Source organism: Asterias rubens, chromosome 19 (genome assembly GCF_902459465.1).
Source record: "Asterias rubens chromosome 19, eAstRub1.3, whole genome shotgun sequence".
NCBI lineage: Eukaryota > Metazoa > Echinodermata > Asteroidea > Forcipulatida > Asteriidae > Asterias > Asterias rubens.
In genome coordinates this window covers 4,643,111-4,661,033 of record NC_047080.1, presented here as the reverse complement: position 1 = coordinate 4,661,033, position 17,923 = coordinate 4,643,111, and the positions used below count along the sequence as shown (strand labels likewise).

Below are 17,923 nucleotides of genomic sequence, written 5' to 3'. Positions count from 1 at the left end.
TCACAATCATGATTGCAGGTGTAAATTATCTTTCATGAAATGGTACCAGACTATTTTGTTCATTTGGTACATCAGGCTTTAATAGATGTTGGGCTTTTTGCTAAATTTAAAAAAACATTATTTATCAATTCAGGCATGGAATTTCATCTTTGAGAGGGCAAGGCCATTTTGCAAGGGCACCCTGCTGGAAAAACTTTGGGAAATATTTCACAGGGCACAAAGGCCAAAAATGGGGCAACAAGGGTCATGCCCTCAGTGTAATTTCAGGCCTGTAATGATGTACATTAACTTTTTAATGGGAATTTGTGTTTGGTGCCGTGTTTTGGCCAAAACGTCATCATGGTTCATATCCAGTGGTTGAAACATTGCATCTGGGTAACATTTCAAACTCACAACACTAAGGAAACTGGGTACATGGAAACTAGGTATACATGGAAACGGGGTACACATGGAAACGGGGTACATGTAAACCGGGTACATGGAAACCGGTTACATGGAAACTGGGTACATGGAAACTGGGTACATGGAAACTGGGTACATGGACTAGGAACATGGAGACTGATATGTATAGGTTATACTTAAGGTTGTTTCAAAAGTTGTCCAATGTTTTTAATAACACCGTTTTGTTTTGGGGATATTTTTTAGGACCATTGTGTCTGAACCCACAGTATAGTCTGGATTGCTTGAATGATGGGATATGCAAGGAGGACGACATCGGCAACTCCACATTCTGCGTGTGTACCTTACCGTACGAGGGCCCGCTGTGTGAATTCAACAAGACGTTTGCGTGTTCTCCTGATGCGTGCATGAACAATGCGACGTGTACTGAAGACCCAAACGGCATCAGCTGTTTATGTGTACCAGGTAAGCAAATCATCAACCTATACCCTCATCCATCTTAGTTTGGTTCCTTATGAATCAGTATGAATAACCAATTTTTAAAAGGGTCCCGTCTTAAGCCTGGTTCACTTACTTTTTGTGGGGTAAACAATCGCTTAGCCTTTTGCCTAACATAATGCAGTATTATGGACTTCATTGTAGACTTGCGGACAAGACGTTAATGGTCCCACGCGGTTAGTTAGACGAGTTGTGGCGGTGCTCTCGTGAAATCACTGGTAGTTGCCCGACTTTATGGGACCGTAGTCGTGATAGCAGTAGTCTCGCGGGGCCAGCAGTCTCGCGAGAATACATGTACCACGGGGAGAGTGGAACTCTATCACCGCGACAGACATTTAACGCCTTGTCCACAAGTCTAACTTCATTGTTGTGTCCCTACAAATTTCTTTACTCTTTCTTATCGTCACCAGGCTTTAGTGGTGATAACTGTGCCATCAGCATTGATGAATGCAGGGTCAATCTCTGCCTAAACAACGCTCGCTGCATCGACGGAATCGACTCCTACACCTGTAACTGCACGGGTACCGGCTACACTGGTACCTTCTGCTCTGAAACCGTCAATGAGTGCGACGCTCGACCCTGCTTGAACAACGCTGCCTGCGTGGAGTTATCAGGGAGCTTTGCTTGTGTTTGTTTGCCTGGCTGGACTGGGGATGTATGTGGAGTTGAGATCGATGAATGTGTGTCCGACCCTTGCCAGAATGGGGGAAGTTGCTCGGAGCTGTTCAATAGCTACATTTGTCAGTGCGTGGGCGGCTTTGGTGGTAATTAGCATATTTTTGTCTAGACCTTACAATACAGTCAAATAACTACATTTCAATGTGCAAGGTTTTAAAATTTTGGTAATTAGCATATTTTTTTCTAGACCTTACAATACAGTCAAATAACTACATTTCAATGTGCAAGGTTTTAAAATTTCAGTTTCATTTTTTTTTAATGAATGTAAAATTGTTGTAATTCAGCCTTTGTGATGCGATGACAGTTTTTTAATAAACCATTTTATCTACGATATCTATTTATCTACATTTATAGAGCATTCTAACTCATTAAAGATGGTCACACACCGCTGAATAGTCTTAAAAATTAACAAACGCATCAATATTACATCTGATGAAGTAGTTGTTGCTACAAAACAAAAGCTCATGCAGCTTTTTTACGTAATTAGATAGTCTTTAAGTGCTACAACTATCTTCATTGTTCCAAAGAAAGCAGTTAAATATGTAGGTCATTGTTCAATTGGATGAGTTTTCAGAGCCTTCTTAACATCGTCCAATGAAGGCAGGCAATGGATGCACTGTGGAAGTTCATTCATAGAGTTGAGGTTCATGTGCCTGGAATGCATAGTCATTAACTATGCTGTATGTATTGGGACTGTGGACTCGGAGTAGGGTAATGTGTAAACTTGAGCAGAGTCCATGTCTACCACTGTGTAGTGGTTCAATGAGAGAGCCAAGATAAATTGATGATCGCGAAACAGATTCAAATACTAATGCTGAGCTGTTGTCATTTCTGACTCTTTTTCAGGTACAAACTGTGAGACAAACATTGACGATTGCGCTGGCGTAACCTGCCCAGACACATTTACATGTGTGGATGGAATCAATATGTACACGTGTGAATGCCAACCTGGCAAAGGTAAGAACAACAACTCTTCTTGACAACTGAAGTCTCAAAGTTTGCTCCTTTGACCCCGTTCATTTACTTCTTCTTAATCAAAATCAGGGGCAGTGCTAGAAAAACTTGCTCATCGGTTAATTATTGCATTCTACTCTACCAACCACGGTTAGAGCCTGACCAAAAAGTGTGTGGTGGGCTTTAAATTCAATTTTTCGGAAGTCCACCAAGGGCGATCAACAGATCAACAAAATTTTTCATGTTTAAAGCCATTGGACACTTTCGGAACAAAAATAACAAAATAAAAATTCCACAGATTTACAAATAACTTACAGGGTTTACAGAAAGTAATGGTGAAAGACTTCTCTTGAAATATTATTCCATGAAATGCTTTATTTTTTGAGAAAACATTAAAACAATATCATTTCTCGATATCGAGAAGTACAGATTTATTTTAGACACATGTCATGACATGGCAAAACATGCGGAAACAAGGGTGGTTTTTCCCGTTATTTTTTCCCGACTCCGATGACCGATTGAGCATAAATGTTCACAGGTTTGTTATTTTATATAAAAGTTGTGATACACGAAGTGTGGACCTTTGGACAATACTGTTTACCGAAAGTGTCCAATGGCTTTAATGGGGCCTTTTTATTGCTGAAGTTAGGCAAGGTTTTCAAACTGTTCTTGTATGGGGCCTTGGAATAAGTTGAATGGCCTTTTGATGGTGTTCCTTGCTTTTTGATATTTTGATATTCCTTATCATCATGTCTCAGATCAATGCACAGTGGACAATATTTTTTGATCGGTGCTGGGCGGCACAATGTATTTTGCTCTGAGTGTTGGGTAAAAATTGCGAGTTCTGGGCAGGGCTGCCCAGCACTGACCACTGTGGCTACAACACTGATCCCAACCAGGGGCCGATTTCACAAAGAGCTAAAATTGATCGTTACTGCAAATCAGTCGTAGTTGCTTAGTAAAGTGTGATGTGACAATGCAAATCACTATGGTGATACTGAAAATTTGTCTTATATGATGGATTTTATTGCTTCTTGAAATCGAGCCCAGACTCCTATAGTGGTTGATACCCATGCCTACATCCTCACAGACTGTGAAGGGGGTTACCCTGTTTCAGCCCCAGAAGTAGGTGGCAACAAGTTCCTGGTGACAGTTGATTTGGTTTCAGTGTAGCCCTCACCTTGATGTGGTCTCAACCTTCGGCAAAACAGCACCACGTATAGGGCCCATTTTTACTTTTTACAAGCTTTATTCTGCTGTTATTTTGTAACTTGATGACGTGTTTGATTTCTTTATACAGTCAATTCATCTGGTGTATGTATAGACTACGATGAGTGCTCAGTCCAACCATGCGTCAATGGAGATTGCGTCAACGGAGACAATATGTAAGTTTGCATAATAGTACTACCCCTCCCCAGCTTTTCAGTTTGCAGCTTCCATAATTTTGTTTATTTAAACTTGTTGTCCTTTGTCCTTGACTCCTGAGGCCGTCTTGCAGTCTGGTGACCTCAATCCACCAATATCTCACTCTTGAATGTCACTTCACACCAAATTGTTTGGATATCAAGATAAGGTGATCTCCTGGCTGCCGCATCCCAGGTTGTATCACAAACTGGGGTGTGATCCCTGGCTATAGGGCAGTTACAGGTTGTATAGCTTCTGACTGGCACCCCATAACAATAATATTGACAAAATAGGCACCCTACCAACATTAGGCTTAGATTGCCGAGTTTATTAAGCACTCTCACTTTAATCAGTGGGTCACAGGTTCAAATCCCACTCAAGTCAATATTTCTTTGTTCAACTCAAACTCAAATTGTTTGGACTTAAGATGAAATTGGAATGCCTGACCCCAGTAATAAGCAATTGCTATTTAGGCCTATAGCCCTCAGTCCTTCTGAATCCTTCATTTTGGCAACGGGGATAAGGATGGATTTTGAAGGGTAAAGGCCAAGCCACACTGCAGCGATAACTAACAAACGATAATCGACGCAAAGAGAACGCATTTTATTGGTTGAATTGCTCCACGCAGTGTATTTTTATCGTTCTCGTTTTAGTTCTCATTATCGGGGCCTGTGTGACCGGGGCTTTAGGGGTGAGCTTTGTCAAATTTTTTGCCTGCAGGAATTTATTTGCCCTTTGTCTAATCTTCAATTAGAACTCACTCCACGGTTATGAAGCTAATAACGAGAAGTCCCCTTGATCCATTAAAGCTTAAGATTTTCAACCTTCCACTCGGGTTGTAGTTAAAAAGCAGTACAATTCTTTTCAGAATTGAGATGTCTCCCGAATATTGAAAATCTACTCTGCAGAAGTAGAATAAAAAGCAAGATATCAAAAAAACATAATCTTCTGGCAAGTAGACAAACACATGGTGTTACCGCAAACCAACTATATATTGTCTAATCTTGTCATACTCTGTTCCCATTTTCAGGTATGAATGCAACTGCTTCCCCGGCTTTAATGGAACCAACTGTGAACTAAATATTGATGAATGTTTCTCATCACCATGCCTCATGGGATCCACCTGTAATGATAATGATAACAGCTTCAACTGCACCTGCCTGCCTGGTTATGATGGAACGCTATGTGATAATAACATAGATGATTGTTTGATGGATCTATGTCAGAATGGAGCAACTTGTGTAGATGGTATTAACAGGTATGCACCAAAAAGTTTTTTAAAATATTTAAATGCAAAAGTTTGTTAGTGTTTCGACCCTAGCAGAGTCTTTTTTTAAAGACACTGGACACCTTTGGTAATCGTCAAAGACCAGTCTTCTCACATGGTGTATCTCAACGTATTATGCGCAAATTAACAAACCTGTGAAATTTTGAACTCAATTGGTGGTCGAAGTTGTAAGAGAATAATGGATAAAAACGACCCTTGTCACATGAAGTTGTGTCCTTTCTGATGCCTTGGATTCGAGACCTCAGCTGAGGTCTTGTAATCAATTCTAATATTATAGTGAGAAGTAATTTCTTTCTCAAAAACTACGTTACTTCAGAGGGAGCTGTCTCTCAAAATACTATTAACAGCTCTCCATTGCTTGTTACCAAGTAAGTTTTTATGCTGACAAATATTTTGAGAAATAACCAATAGTGTCCAATGCCTTTAAGCCAGAATGACAACACAACACATAGACATATCGTGGATCGTGGAACATGCAGAAACTAACTATTTGTTTCAATCCTTCCCCCAGCTATACCTGTACCTGCGTACCTGGCTATGACGGTGACACGTGTGACAATGACATCAATGAGTGCCTCCCTGACCCCTGTAAGAACAATGCCACGTGCAATGACATGCTCAATGATTATGAATGTAGCTGTATCCCTGGATTTATTGGTAAGTTAAAATTAGCTTACTTTTTTTTTTTTTTTTTTTTTTCCATTTATCTACATTTAGATCCCAAAAGCAGTTAACCCCCAACTCGTAAGGGATTGCGACCAGAAACACAAATGTTTGCACTCTTATAAACACTCTAGATAGAACTTTTATGCCTGGCCTTATGGTCTCAATTTCAATCAGCCTGTAAGCACAACAACTTGCTAAGCGCAGAAAGTAACCTGGCACAAAGTTACATTCAGTTTGCATTGTTGTGACTGGTGCCCCGCTCAGTTTTTGCTTAGCAAAGAAGTTTGTCAAGCAGTATTATTAGTTCATCACAAAACTTCTTTATTAAAAGGATTTGGGTACTTTTTTTAACACAAAACACAATGTTCACAGATTTACATTAAACTTACACCGTTTGAAGATAATGCTATTTGAAAGCGTACATGTACCTTATTTGCTGAGGTGCTGTAGTTTTTGAGAAATGAGCAAAACAATGTCATGAAAATACGTTTAAAAGCTAAAATAATTTTCGTCTCATGATCACTGAGACAACAATTATTTCCATGACATTGTTTTACTCATTTCACAAAAACTACAGCACCTCCGCATGTAATATTTTCAGGGAAGCTTTCTTCTATCACTGATCTTCAAACTGTGTAAGTTTAGTGTAAATCTGTAGACATTATGTTTTTTTGTCCTACAAAAAGTACATAGCCCATTTAAGGAAAGCAGAGCTGCAAACTCTCCCTCATTTTGCAGAAAGTTTCCAGAATATAATGAAACCTTTCCATCTTTCTGATGAACAAGTTTGACAATCTCTAAATTCTAAACATCTCCCTGATTGTTGTACAAAATCTCCTTGATTGAAAGATGCAAATTTTGGCAGCTCTGGGAAAATATGTCATTTGGGTGTATTCCTTGAGATACTGCTAGAGGTCTTGAGGTGGTGCAGTAGTGATGATTTGTGATGACTGGATTTGTAAAGTATTAAACTTCTCCATTTCCGTTTCTTTTAACACAGATAAGAATTGTTCAACCGACTATAACGAATGTGAATCAAATCCATGTCAGAACAGCGCCCGCTGTGAAGATCTGTTGAATGCATTCTTGTGCGTCTGCACCATTGATTACATGGGCGAGACTTGCGATATAATGTACGACGCTTGCGTGGCCGAGACCCCGTGCCAGAATGGCGCCACCTGTGTCACACCTCAACCACTCCCTTCTTTCACTTACACCTGTCAATGCGTTCCTGGTTTCAACGGCACAGACTGTGAATTCAACATCGACGACTGCGTGAATCATGATTGTAACGCCACAGCAGGCCTGACCTGTTTCGATGAGGTTAATGGTTTTAGATGTGCGTGCCCTATCGGGTTTGAAGGTCCACTCTGCGCGACTGAAACAGACGAGTGTCATTCAAATCCCTGTATGAACTCGGGCGTCTGCAATGATTTCATTGGGTTTTTCAACTGTACATGTGCCCCTGGGTTTACAGGAGACCTCTGTGAAGTTGACATTGATGATTGTGAACCCAAACCATGTCTCAACGGGGCGGTATGTCAAGATAGAGTCGATGGATATCAGTGTTTCTGCGTACCCGGGTTCTCCGGAAGCGACTGTGAGATATTCATAGACGAATGCGACTCCGATCCGTGTCAAAATGGCGCAACATGCGTCGACGGTATCTTAGATGTGAATTGTACCTGCGTCTTGGGCTTTGAGGGGAAATTCTGTGAGATTAACATCGATGAGTGCGAGTCCAACCCGTGTGAGAATAACTCCACATGTAATGATGGAGTGAATGAGTTTGATTGTACATGTACACCAGGCTTCGCCGGTACACTGTGTGAGATAGACATTGATGAATGCGCCGTCCAACCATGCAATACAGGCATCTGCACTGACGCTGTTAACGGGTAAGTTGGAAGCACTAATTTTTCTCAATTATAAATCAAAAGTACTGTACCTCCAAAATCCACACCCTGACTTTGCTTGTTTTCAACTGTACATGCCAAATAACAATTCTCCCAAAGGTTTGGTGGTTGTAGGAATCTGATGGATGTAAGAAGCTTTCTAGTAAAGGGGAAATTGGTGTGTCATACCTGACGTCAATTTCACAAAAAGTTAGGACTACTAGGAGATATTAAAAACCCAAGGCTAGTCCTAAGTTAAGACGAGTGACTCGTCCTAACACGAGATAAGACTAGTATTAACACTTTGTGAAACCCACCCCTTGGCAGTCAAGTGCACCTGACTCAAGCTCTGGTGTTTCTGATCAGTATGGGTTTGAGTTGTCATTTACTATTTTGAAGCACACACAATTGGTATCTGTGTTAAAAAAAAGCCTGGCTATCTGCAAAAAAAAATGCTGTACAAATTTACTCTCATTACAGTGAAAGCTTGGCCCTATCACATAGAGCTGTTCTGCTTAGCATAAAATGAGCAGGTTACCAATCACATATTGTACTTGTGACATGGTATTTTGGCTGGTAACCTTGTTCTGGTTAGCATAATTTTGTTGTGCTTAGCTACCTGTTGTGGTGCTTCAGCAGCTCTATGACATTAGGCCCAGGTGGAATTGTGTTGATCTATGTATTGTTTTTCTTCCCCCTTCTCTGCTTGACCAAGCTCATAATTATATTTTATTATACCATTGAGTACAGTAGATCATCCTCAGCTTGTCATTGGTGAGTGGTGTCATCTAGACGTGTAGTAGTTCATGTTGCATCATACTATTTCTGTTATTTTGTTTGAAACCACTTCACATCGTTATTGAAAACTAAATTATGCCTAACCTGCGGTATTGTTTTTTTTTTTGATTAGTTTTCGAGCTTCTTGAGTAACAAGTTTCCTTTTGAAAATATCGTTACCACAATAAAATACCTGACTTGTGAAAAGAAAGACGGCAAAGTTTCTCAGAATAAGTTCTGGGATTTGTTGTTTTTGTGTGAGAATATTGCATAGGCACTCACCGTGATTCATAGAACTAAACCTACTACGGTACGCTGGAATCTTGGAACGCTCAGACTTACAAGGGTACATGTACCTCCCTTTGAGCCAAATATACGGATGAAAAAATGGTGGCAGCCTATCCATTTTTGTATGCAACATTTGTAGGACAAATGTCTGGAATCAGGGGTGCGTTCCACTCGAGCAAACGTTGCCAACAGTTGCGCACATTCGCCAACAATTTTAAATGGAACGAGTTGTTCGCCGCCACCATTGACGAACGTTGGCAACTTTAGGCGGACATACTTCTGAGGTGTTGGCGAGTGGTTTTTAAAATGACAGACAAGCATACGGTATTATTTCTTTGTCACAAACATAATTACATTGTATTTTAGGTGGATGATAATGCAGATTTGGAATAACAAAGTTAATTAGTTGATGTAATGATGTCAAAAAGAGGACTATTGCAGCAACAATCGCACCAATCATTCAATAGATAAAAAAAACATTTGCGCGAACAGCTGCGAGTCGTTTGCGCGAGTGGAACGCACCCCAGGGTTTTACACAATAGCCTATCCAACAGGAAGGGATTTTACAAGGCATGGTTTCCAGCACTTGGTGTCACTCTTTGTATTATGAGTGGAACAAAGCATCTCACAAAGAAAAGTTGGGGTAGATAAAAACATCAGTTCTCTGGCTGCCAGCAAACACAAATATGAAGTTGTTAAATAACTTCTGCTTTAAATCTTTCCTCAAATAACTTGCTGATTAACTTGTCATCCGATGTGAAGTGTTTATAATTTTTGATTGGCTTTTATCATCAGCTGTTGTTGTAATTCCAGGCATGTTTGTTAAAGTAATTGATTATTGTTTGGTTTCACATTTCACTAAATGTAAACTTAACCTTTTCATATCCAAACTGTGGCATTTTGAAAGCATGCTATATTTTGTGAATCATTCAAGTTCACTTTTTGTTTTTGAGTTTAAGAAGTGTCACTTTTGGTTTTTATATTCAACGTTTTTCTCTGACATTTTAAAGAATTACTGCATTGCAGTTTGATCTTAAGTTGTGAAAGTAGAATATTTAGAAAATCTTAATCACAGCGAAACAGTTTTTGATTCCTTTAGCATCATTTGACTTAAAGATGTTTATTAGTTCGTTGTTTCAATGTTGTGTTTGCGCATGTTTACTGTTTGAATTGTTGATGAAGTACAGGGCTCCAAATGTACACTGGACCGCTGGCCAGCTTCCAGTGATTTTTTCATGTGGGCCACTTAACTCATGATCCAACAAGTCCAGTGTTCTTGTGTTTTTGACTTGAATGATGAATACCCCATGTTGAGTTAATCTTATAAATATTTGTTAATTCCGTTGTTTATAGAGGTATTGCATTGATAAGGAAGATGGTCAGTGAGAGAAACTTCTCAGCCAAACAGAATATTTAATTTTCATAGTTTGAGTGTTTCTTAACTTTTCTATTTTGTCCACAGCTACACCTGTGACTGCGCGGATACTGGCTATAAGGGAATCAATTGTGAGAATGACATCGATGATTGCGCATCTACTCCTTGCCTTAACGAAGGAACGTGTGTTGACGGAGTTAAGATAATCACCTGCTATTGCCATGAGGGGTATGATGGGGTGAACTGCGAGAATGATATCAATGAATGTCTGAGTGGACCATGCGTTAATGGAGGACAGTGTCTACAGAAATCTGATCAGAGTCTGTACGGTAAGAACGATCCCCTGTTCCCCGGAGCTTTCAACTACTCCGACGCTAGCGGGTTTAAATGCAGATGTTTGGCTGGATACGAAGGTGATTTGTGTGAGATTAACATCGACGAATGTGCTTCAGGGCCCTGTCTTAACGGTGCGACATGCAACGATGGCGTCAACGGTTATATCTGCGTTTGTGCCGGCGGCTGGGAAGGTGTTGACTGCAGCATCGAGATTGATGAATGTGAACCGGCACCGTGTAAGAATGGTGCCTCGTGCACTGATCTCATTAATGATTATGACTGCACCTGCACTCACCAGTACGGTGGTAAGAACTGCGCTGTGGAACTCATAGGGTGTATCGATAATACAGATTGCGCAAACGGCGCTACATGTGTACCGGCTTACAATGATACTTCAGGAGTACATTCCTTCACTTGTATCTGTGATGCAGGTTTTACCGGTAACCTTTGCACTGTCATAACCTCAGCTGCTTTCGACACAGAAGGTGCCTTCTTGAGAGATACGGGTACCAATGGAAAAACGACTCTCGATTACTCTCTGGCCTTACAGACCACCCTCCCTGATGGAGTGCTTCTGTACACGGGTGATAGTGATCTGTACTTCCTGCTCGAGATGTTCAACGGAGACTTGGTATTGAAGTACGGCAACGGCAAAGATGCTGCCATAGAAATCAACAACTTTGGGCAGATTATTAATGACGGCGAGTACCATACAGTTAAGGTCATCATCACTAGCTCCAGCATAACTCTTTCAGTCACAGTCCACACGTCCACGCGGTCCCGCAGAGATGCCACATGCTCTGGGGGTATTTGCCAACAAGTTGCTCCCATACCTGAGAACTATCAAGTCACGTTTGATTCTATGTACGTCGGCGGCGTCCCCAGCGATACCGCCGACAAGGTCTCTGCACTCTCAAACTCTGGGAAGTTTTTCACAGGCTGCATGCAGGACATTATAAATGAGGAAACTGGTGGGTATGTCTTGCCGGAGGCGTTGACCCGTGCGGCTCCAGCAGGGTGCGTCAGAGTGAAGCAATGTGACCCAGATCCATGTAATGCAAATGGAGCTTGTACTGATTTATGGCTGAGTTTTTCCTGTGATTGTTTCATTGGATATGTTGGAGACGCCTGTGGTTATAGTAAGTGAAAGTTAACTGAGACACTTTGATTTACCATTCCGCCTTTCTTAGAACTTAAGCAACTTCATCTATTTTTTCATTCAAACTACCCGTTTGGTTGTTCTAAATGAGTATAAAGAATATTATTTAGCTACCCAATGTGTGCAAAGCACTATACTCGGCCTTTTCCCAAGTTCTGTGAAAAAAAAATCTCGCACGCAAATCACTCGGGTGGAATTTGAACCCATGACCTTTGCAGTGAGAAGAGAATTTGTGCCTGATGTTACCAGATATTCTTTGCTTACACAGCTAGCGCATACATTTGGTACTTGCCTTGTAAACAAAGTATGGTGCATAATACGCAAGCGCAGAATTCAGCAGCAAGCAGAGCCATATTCAACCAAGTCACCAATGATTTATTTGTTCTTATTCTTGGTTATTATTTGTATCTTTCATTGAGGTTTCATACCCGGCACATTCCGTTCTGAAGACACGGCAGTAAGCTACGCCGAGTTCACAGCTGACGGCACCCTCTCTACCAGCTACAGCTCCATCAGCCTAGCGTTCCGAACACGAGAACCCAACGGTTTGATCCTCTTCACTCGGGATGCATCCACCGATAGCTTCATCGCTGTTGAACTCGTCAATCAACAGCTACAGGTTAATCTAAAACAAAATGGAAGCTCACATCAGATCAGTGCAGGAGACGGACTTTCCAATGGTGACTATAATAATGTGATGCTGTCAGCCCAGGGAACTGAACTCACACTCAAAGTCAATGAGTCCTCAAGCTCTACCCTATTAACAAGCGGAGCATCCGAGCCAGGCTACTCAGTTTTCAGTGTCGGCGGAGTGAGTGATTTCACAAGCGTCCCCCCACCACTTGCCATCACAACTGATACTTATTTCAAAGGATGCCTTTGGGATGTCAAATACAACAACTACTCCCTTCAGTTTGAGCCGCTCAGCATTCCAGACGTAATCATTCCAACCTTCCCGATGACGACAAACACCAGCGTTCTGATCAATGGATGCGAGAGTGACGACACATGTAAAGATTCACCGTGTGAGAACGGAGGAACTTGCCAGATCACTTGGAATGACTTTGAATGTTTGTGTCCGACTGGGTTCGGCGGCAAGAACTGCTCGGAGTTGACCATCTGTTCTGAAAACCCATGCCCTGATGGTGCTGAATGTTTGGATCTACCTGATGGGCACGAATGTAAGTAAAATTTAAATCCAACTTATTTCAAAGCCTTTCGTTTTGGTTAGAAGGCTATAGGTATAAAACCACTCCACAAAATATTTTGGCAACAGTCCTGTTGGTTACAATATGACATAAAATCCATCAAAACTTTTCCAACTTAATTTTATTTTATTCTAGTTATTTTTCTATTATTCCCGAACAACTGAGCTAAATGATTACAACTATTTGATTTACATTGAAAAATATAAGTTGCATCCCCTTAAGGGGATCCTTCTTGTAGAATGTTTTCACAAGAACATTAAATCCATCCAAAACTAGTGAGATGACAGTGGGTACCAACCACATATCTGGTACCACATATCTGGTCGCAGCAGTTGTGAATGGACACCAACCCTTGTCAAATTCAAACATTTTCACCCCAAAAATGAAACTACATTTCTCCAAAGGGAATACTTTCTCAAAGTAGCTTAAGGCCTATACTATCAACAGCTGCAGTGCTTCTCACCAAGTAAGCTTTTTGTTCACCAATCTTTGACCCTACCTTTAAGTATGTACAGATTTATTAAGTGATTTGGGGTTGAACAGAGACAAATTACTAGAACCAAAGACCTCTGGATTAGTGTGCCGGCGCTCTACCAACTGAGCTATCAAGCCCTATTTTGACAGTCTCTCTATTTCGTCAATATCTTTGTTACTGACTCTTTCTGGTTTTGATGTCCTCAGGTGTTGTTGAAGCAACCTTCAATGGAGACGACAGTTTCATCAGCTACAGACCAAACATCAGCGCAATGAACGACCTGGAGACCATCTCACTCCGAGCTCGTACCCTCTTCCCAGCAGGCATCATCTTCCATTCCTCCAGCAGCATCTTAGATAACTTTGTCACCATCTACCTCATGGGTGGTATGGTCGCTGTCCGTTTCAATCTCGGTGAATCGGGCGTGGTGCAATCCTCAGTTGTTATAAATGATGGTGACTGGCACGATATCGAAGTCAGATTCACAATGACCAGGGTTGAGGTTTCGGTCGACGGCAACATCGTAGGTCAAAATTACACTGCGTTAAACCCTCTCACCAATGTCGTCCTCTCAGCAGATAGCTCCATCTTTGTCGCCGGTACAACCATCTTCAACAGCGAGTACTTTATCAATTTTAGTACCTTTGATGGCTGTCTCGATGAGGTCCGTGTTGGTGGGATGCTACTACCGTTCTTCGACCGAGAAACGATCAACTCAACAAGTGTGGACCAGTTTGAGGCCAATGTTCTTAATGTTGTGTATGGTTGCGACGGTGACCCGTTGATTTGCGACTACAACCCCTGCTTCAATCTAGGTACCTGTGTCCCGAATTGGAATACCTACTATTGCTCTTGTATCCTTGGCTTCGAGGGCGTTCACTGCAAGATCGACATCGACGAGTGTTCACCGGTACCATGCGCAGCGGGATCAACATGTATTGATGAGATTAATAACTACACCTGTACGTGTCAACCTGGTTACGAGGGACGGGACTGTAGCAGTGAAATCGATGAGTGTGATCCAGACCCATGTCTCCAAGGTTCAGCGTGCCTTGATGGAGTGGATTTCTTTAACTGCACCTGTCTAGACGAGTACACTGGCAGGTTATGTGATGTTCTGGTGAGAATCTCTTAATTTGTCAGGTTAAGATATTTTAGCTAGAGTACTTAAAAGGGCTTGATGTCTTGAAACTGCTAAGCAGACAAATTTACTGGGTTTATAAGTAAATGTTACTGAAGCAAAAACCGATTACCAGCCAAATGATCAATGTGTTGTACATTGCTGTGACTGGTACTCGGCTCATTTGCATTTGCGAATAAATGGAATATACATCTACACCTATCAGGGGTGCTTTTTACGCAGCTGTAATAATAATAATAACAATAACCAGTTTTTATAAAGCACTTTTCACACCTGAAGAGCGCCTCAAAGTCTCTCTACTACTATAAGCTGTAACCAATAACTGTTTCGGTCAACGGCCAGTGATCAACAAATGGCAAGTTCAACTGAAACAGTTATTTGTTATGGCCACGAAAACGCACCAGAGTAGCCTTCATGTAATGCTATGGTACTCATAACGTTAAATGTACGTATAAGGTACCTATAAGGCTTTTTGAGGTATGGCGGACACAATGCTACAACACTATAAGGTTTGGGTAAATTTGTGCGTATTGACCACTAGAAATAGAACGTGTGTAATTCTGTGAAGTGCGCATTTAAGGCTGTCAGAATTACCCCCCCATTCTAATGTATGGTGTTTATTTTGCAGGAGCAGATATACTAATGAATATGTATGTTTAAGTTTACAGGGGCAGATCCACTAATGGATATGCATTTTTCTCCCCAAAGGTTGTGAACTCTTGTTATTATGCTAATTTCGTAACTTGGTTTATAAAAAGAAGTGCGGAGGTCAGTGCCTTCACTTTCCTTTGTACTTGTCTGGTCACACAGGTTGGTGTGAATAATTAGGTATTGGTGTATTGAAGGATTGAGCTACTTTGCATGACGTCGTGGTATGCAAGACTTTAGGGAGTGGCAGTAGTCTCACATAGGTTCTTATGGAAGAAGGATCATGAAATTTTGAGTGAGAGAAAGATAGAGAGAATTTGGATAGGTATTTGGAAGTGCCTATATCTCAACAGTGTCGCGCTACAATTAACACGCGGCGTTTACACGTAAACCTAATATCCACAAACATGGTGAGCGTGGCATCAGTCGCTGCGTGTGACGCGTGCGTATCACGTCCGCCATACCTCAGAAAGGCTTATGATGATGTTCCCACATGACCGACCATAAATCTGTTGTTAATCCTTATGGTTATTTGTAATCCACAGATCAATGAGACATGTGCCGGTAATCCCTGCAAGAATGGAGCAACGTGCCAAGACGCCAATGGATCAAGGGTAAGTACCAAACCGTCTTCATCTGGACATAGAAATCTCCCACCACGTCCCAGGTTGTATCGTAAACTTGGGTGTGACCCCTGGCTATACAGCAGTTACAGGATGATTGGCTTCTGACTGGCAACCCAAAGATACTGATAAAGAACAGAGTCCACCAACATAGGGCTAGATAGCTCAGTTGGTGGAGTGCCGGTGTCCCACGTAATTCTGTCTGCCAGAGATTCTGTACTTCATGTGAAATTAACATGGGATGGATGAGGAGGATTCAAAAGAGGACGCTCTCAGAAGATCATTTGTATATTGGGGAGCCATTTTGGGGGTGGGGGGGGGTCAGAATCCCGGGGGGGGGGGGGGGGGCACAGATTCTCCTGCCACAATGGCACATTAATCCAGAGGTTGCAGGTTCTATTAAATTTTTCTTTTGCTCAAACCAAAATTATTTTGATGTTTTTAAAAATATTTGATCTTCATAAAATTTCCTAGAGTTGAAACAACGTGTCTTTTCAGAACCACTTCAACTCATTTAGAGATAGTCAATACATGGTGTTACCGCAAACCTTTTCCATATCGTATTTCCACCATGCAAAGTTTCAAATCCTACTTAATTTTTTTTGTTTTTCTTCATTTCTGAACATTTCTCTTTTCCAGCCTGCGTTTATGTGTCAATGCCCCAAGGGTTTTGACGGTTCCGACTGTGGTAATGAAATAAACTACTGCCTTTCCAGCGAGTGTACCAACGGAGCTACCTGTGACAATGACGGAGATAATGAGGGATTCACATGCTACTGCCCTGATGGATATAGTGGGAACTTCTGCCAGATAAATGATAATGATTGTAATGGTGTGACTTGCCAGAATGGTGGAGCATGTCAGGATGGTGTGGATGAGTTTACATGTAATTGCGCATCAGGTGAGATGGGTTCTGACGCTTTCTACCTCCTCGACTAACACGGTCGGCCATTTATGGGAGTCAAATTTTTGACCATAAATGACAGACAGTGTTAGTTCGCAAAGCAAAAGGAAAACCACGCAATTTCGAGGCAAATTTGTGTGGATCATTGTATTCTACATTACTTTTAAAACATCTTACCGACCATGCATTTTATAACAAACGGTTACAAACGCTTTTTACAGACCAACTCGTCCAATCCAAGGCAATGTGTCCCTTTAAGATCGGGTTATAATTTTTTTTCTGTCATTGTATTGCCGAGTTAAAGGCAAATTTATAAAGAAAACATCAGTTGAAGTCACTGTGAAAGTTTCATCTGGATACAGTGCTACTTGCTGAGAATGCAGCCCCCAAAAAAATCACATTATTTCCACAAGAATGTCAAACATCTACATTTAGCGAGGTGACGGTGGATACCAGTTGCATCTCTGATTAAAACCATCATTACTTCAAAGGGAAGCCTTTTTTCCACATAGTTTTCCACATCGTGTTTCTTCGTGATGTTAAAGGCAGACCGTGCAGTTTCGAGGGATGTTTGTGTGGATCATTATATTCTACTTTTAAATTGTCTATCTAACCGTTTGCATTTCGCAACAAGCGGCCTCAAACGCTTTTAAAAGACCAACTCGACCGATCCAAGGCAATGTGTTCCTTTTAAGAGACACAATGATTTGACGCAACATGTTTTTTTCCATGTTAGGATACGAGGGTCAGTTCTGCGAAACTAACATCAATGAGTGTGATCCGGATCCATGTTACTTTGGAGCGACATGTGAGGACTTGATTGGGGAGTACAACTGCGTTTGCACTGATAACTACGGGGGTAAGTCCCTGCATTGTTTCATACAAGCTTTGAATTCTCTTTACTTAATGTCAGAAATAAATAGACCTGGGCCCAATTTCATAGAGCTGCTAAGCACAAAAATTTGCTTAGCATGAAATTTCTGCCTCAATAAAAACCGGATTACCAACAACATTTCCACATGATTTTCAGGATGAGTAAACATTAGCTGAATACCTGTAACAAGCAGTATGCAAAAAATTTGGAATTTGGATGGTAATCCTGTTTTTATCATGGAAGAAATTTCACGCTAAGCAAATTGTTTTGCTTAGCAGCTCTATTAAATTGGGCCCTGGTTTTATGCACTGCTTAATATAGGGTCCTGAATTA

The 17,923-nt window shown here is 41.2% G+C and overlaps 1 protein-coding gene across 3 annotated transcripts in view; it reads left to right on the top strand.

Annotated features, from left to right (window-relative positions):
• The window catches only part of LOC117303497 (protein crumbs-like), a 42,530-nt gene that overhangs the window by 15,505 nt on the left and 9,102 nt on the right, over nt 1-17,923 (top strand). For all 3 annotated transcript variants that reach the window (XM_033787719.1, XM_033787720.1, XM_033787718.1), the window contains 13 exons: nt 646-864; nt 1,308-1,661; nt 2,422-2,532; nt 3,830-3,914; nt 4,964-5,191; nt 5,733-5,878; nt 6,888-7,785; nt 10,310-11,697; nt 12,137-12,898; nt 13,607-14,520; nt 15,735-15,803; nt 16,452-16,713; nt 17,453-17,575. In XM_033787719.1, the coding sequence (XP_033643610.1) occupies nt 646-864; nt 1,308-1,661; nt 2,422-2,532; nt 3,830-3,914; nt 4,964-5,191; nt 5,733-5,878; nt 6,888-7,785; nt 10,310-11,697; nt 12,137-12,898; nt 13,607-14,520; nt 15,735-15,803; nt 16,452-16,713; nt 17,453-17,575 (5,559 nt within the window). The remainder of the gene's footprint in view (nt 1-645; nt 865-1,307; nt 1,662-2,421; nt 2,533-3,829; nt 3,915-4,963; nt 5,192-5,732; nt 5,879-6,887; nt 7,786-10,309; nt 11,698-12,136; nt 12,899-13,606; nt 14,521-15,734; nt 15,804-16,451; nt 16,714-17,452; nt 17,576-17,923) is intronic.